This window comes from Triticum urartu, chromosome 4 (genome assembly GCF_003073215.2).
Source record: "Triticum urartu cultivar G1812 chromosome 4, Tu2.1, whole genome shotgun sequence".
NCBI lineage: Eukaryota > Viridiplantae > Streptophyta > Magnoliopsida > Poales > Poaceae > Triticum > Triticum urartu.
The window spans coordinates 438,037,119-438,038,957 of NC_053025.1; the positions used below are offsets into that span (position 1 = coordinate 438,037,119).

Here is a 1,839-nt window from a genome sequence, read left to right on the forward strand (position 1 = left end):
CGTGTAAGTAGTTCGTTGTGGTATGTCTACTCTGTTTTTGCCCGATTTTCGTAATCAACAAGGTAATTCTCTTCTCGTAATCAACAAGGTAATTCTCTTCTATTTAATTAATCATTGAGACGAAACGTTTGCCTCCGTTTAAAAGAGAAGAATATTGTGAGGGATGACTGGTGAATGGACTGTTTTTTGTCGGCACAATCTGTCTTCTTGTTCGTGTGTTCCACATACAGTTCAGAATAGAAGTGCATTGAGTCGATTCCGACCGATGAAAGTATGACAAGCTGCTAAATAACATGTCTAATAAGATAAATTCAACCGATAACCGAGCAGTAACAGCGGCATATATACAAGTCGCGGGGATCTTGAGAGACATTGCTTGACACTTCCCCTTAGCTCCTCTAGCAGGTTACACATGAAGAAGCAAAAGTGAATGAAGAAAATAGAAGGCATAATAAAGACTACTCCTTCCGTCCCATAATATAAGAGCATTTTTGACATTGCATTAGATGTAAATGCCAAATAGCACATCGCTCCCATGAACAGTTCGCCCTGTTATTTCGACTTGACGATGAGAACGGGGCAGTTGGCGTTCCTGACGCAGTAATCGCTGACACTCCCGAGGAGAGCCCTGCAAAACCAACGAGAATTCTTGGTCACACGAGCACTGCTCTGACAGGAACCTGAAGTGGCGTACATATTAGAATAGCTACAAGTAATTATCAGTTGAGCAATCCCGCTGGTCTCACTGCAGCCTGGAGTGCAGCGTGTGGCATAGTACAGAAGTCAGAAAGAATTACGTACCTCTTGAGAAAGCCATAGCCATGGCTCCCCATCACCAGCAGGTCGGCTCCGAGCTTGTCCACCATGTCGCAGATGACGCTCCGGGCGTCCCCGACCGCCACCTTCACATCCACCTTCACCTTGCCGTTCTCTTTGCTGTGGAGCGCGCAGAGCTTCTGCGCCTTGTCCACCACCGCGTCCGCCACCGCCCGGCTGTACCCGTCGATCGCGGCGGTCGCCTCATTGGCAAACATATAGCCTAGCGGGGCTTACGGTGCAGGCCGGTTAGTCCCCGACGCCGGGATGAGCGTAGGATCGCTTCGTGAAGACAGAACGTACGTACCGGAGGCGTCGAGCACGGAGTAGGTGGGCGGCGTGGGCCGGACGTAGAGCAGGAGGATGGTGTCCGGTGGAGCAAGCTCGCCGTCGCCGCGCGCGGCGAAGTTGGTGAGGCACCATCGCAGCGCGTGGACGCTCTCGTCGCCCTCGTCCACGGCCACCAGTATCCTTCGGCCCTCGGCTGGATCCATCTCTTCTTCGTACTCGTCTATGCTTTGTGAGTCGATGGGTACACTTTCTTGATGGAGATTTGTTGAAGTGCTGTATGCAGGCGCGACGGTTTATAGGAGTATGTTGCACGGTGACCGTGAGGATGGCTCGCGGTTTGGGGACTCGAATCCGCGGTTCTTTGGTGGAACCGGAGCTGCTACCCGTGGTTTTTGGCAGGTCGCGTGGCGCCGGGGTTTGCAGCGTGGAAGGCTGACAGGTGGGCCCCGTCTTTTTCTGGATAGGGATCAGGGATCTGGATTCTTCGTGTCTAGAGAGAGGCTGGACTTGTTTAAGGTAATCGGCGGCACATCGCGCGCTGTCGACACGCCCTCAGTTGCGGCAGGCCGCCAGTGTCGACACTCCGTGTCCGTGTGCCTGGTTTTCGGATGACACGGGACGCGTGTATGTGTGTGTATGTTCTAGGACTCGCTTGGAACGGGCTATGTTGCGCCAGAGCAATATATCTCGCAAGAGCAACTAATCGAGGAGATTGCCTAAAAAAAAACTAAT

The 1,839-nt window shown here is 52.4% G+C and overlaps 1 protein-coding gene across 2 annotated transcripts; it reads right to left on the bottom strand.

The window, feature by feature from the left end:
• Positions 1-279: 279 nt before the first annotated feature.
• Positions 280-1,386, bottom strand: LOC125553913 (universal stress protein PHOS32). 2 transcript variants are annotated; one of them, XM_048717562.1, is made up of 3 exons: positions 1,124-1,386; positions 802-1,048; positions 280-628 (listed from the first exon to the last, which is right to left on the bottom strand). In XM_048717562.1, the coding sequence occupies exons 1-3, from the start codon at positions 1,308-1,310 to the stop codon at positions 553-555; spliced, it is 510 nt and encodes a 169-aa protein (XP_048573519.1). In that variant the 5' UTR covers positions 1,311-1,386; the 3' UTR covers positions 280-552. The 2 variants fall into 2 exon arrangements, with proteins under 2 accessions (XP_048573519.1, XP_048573520.1); XM_048717563.1 differs by having other exon boundaries at positions 802-1,039; positions 1,124-1,383.
• Positions 1,387-1,839: the final 453 nt, after the last annotated feature.

Coding starts and splice junctions, on each gene's coding strand:
- LOC125553913 (XM_048717562.1), bottom strand. CDS start 1,310: ATGGATCCAGCCGAGGGCCGAAGGATACTGGTGGCCGTGGACGAGGGC. Junction 1,049..1,123: donor CTCCGTGCTCGACGCCTCCG/GTACGTACGTTC, acceptor CTGCACCGTAAG/CCCCGCTAGGCTATATGTTT. Junction 629..801: donor GGCTATGGCTTTCTCAAGAG/GTACGTAATTCT, acceptor TTGGTTTTGCAG/GGCTCTCCTCGGGAGTGTCA.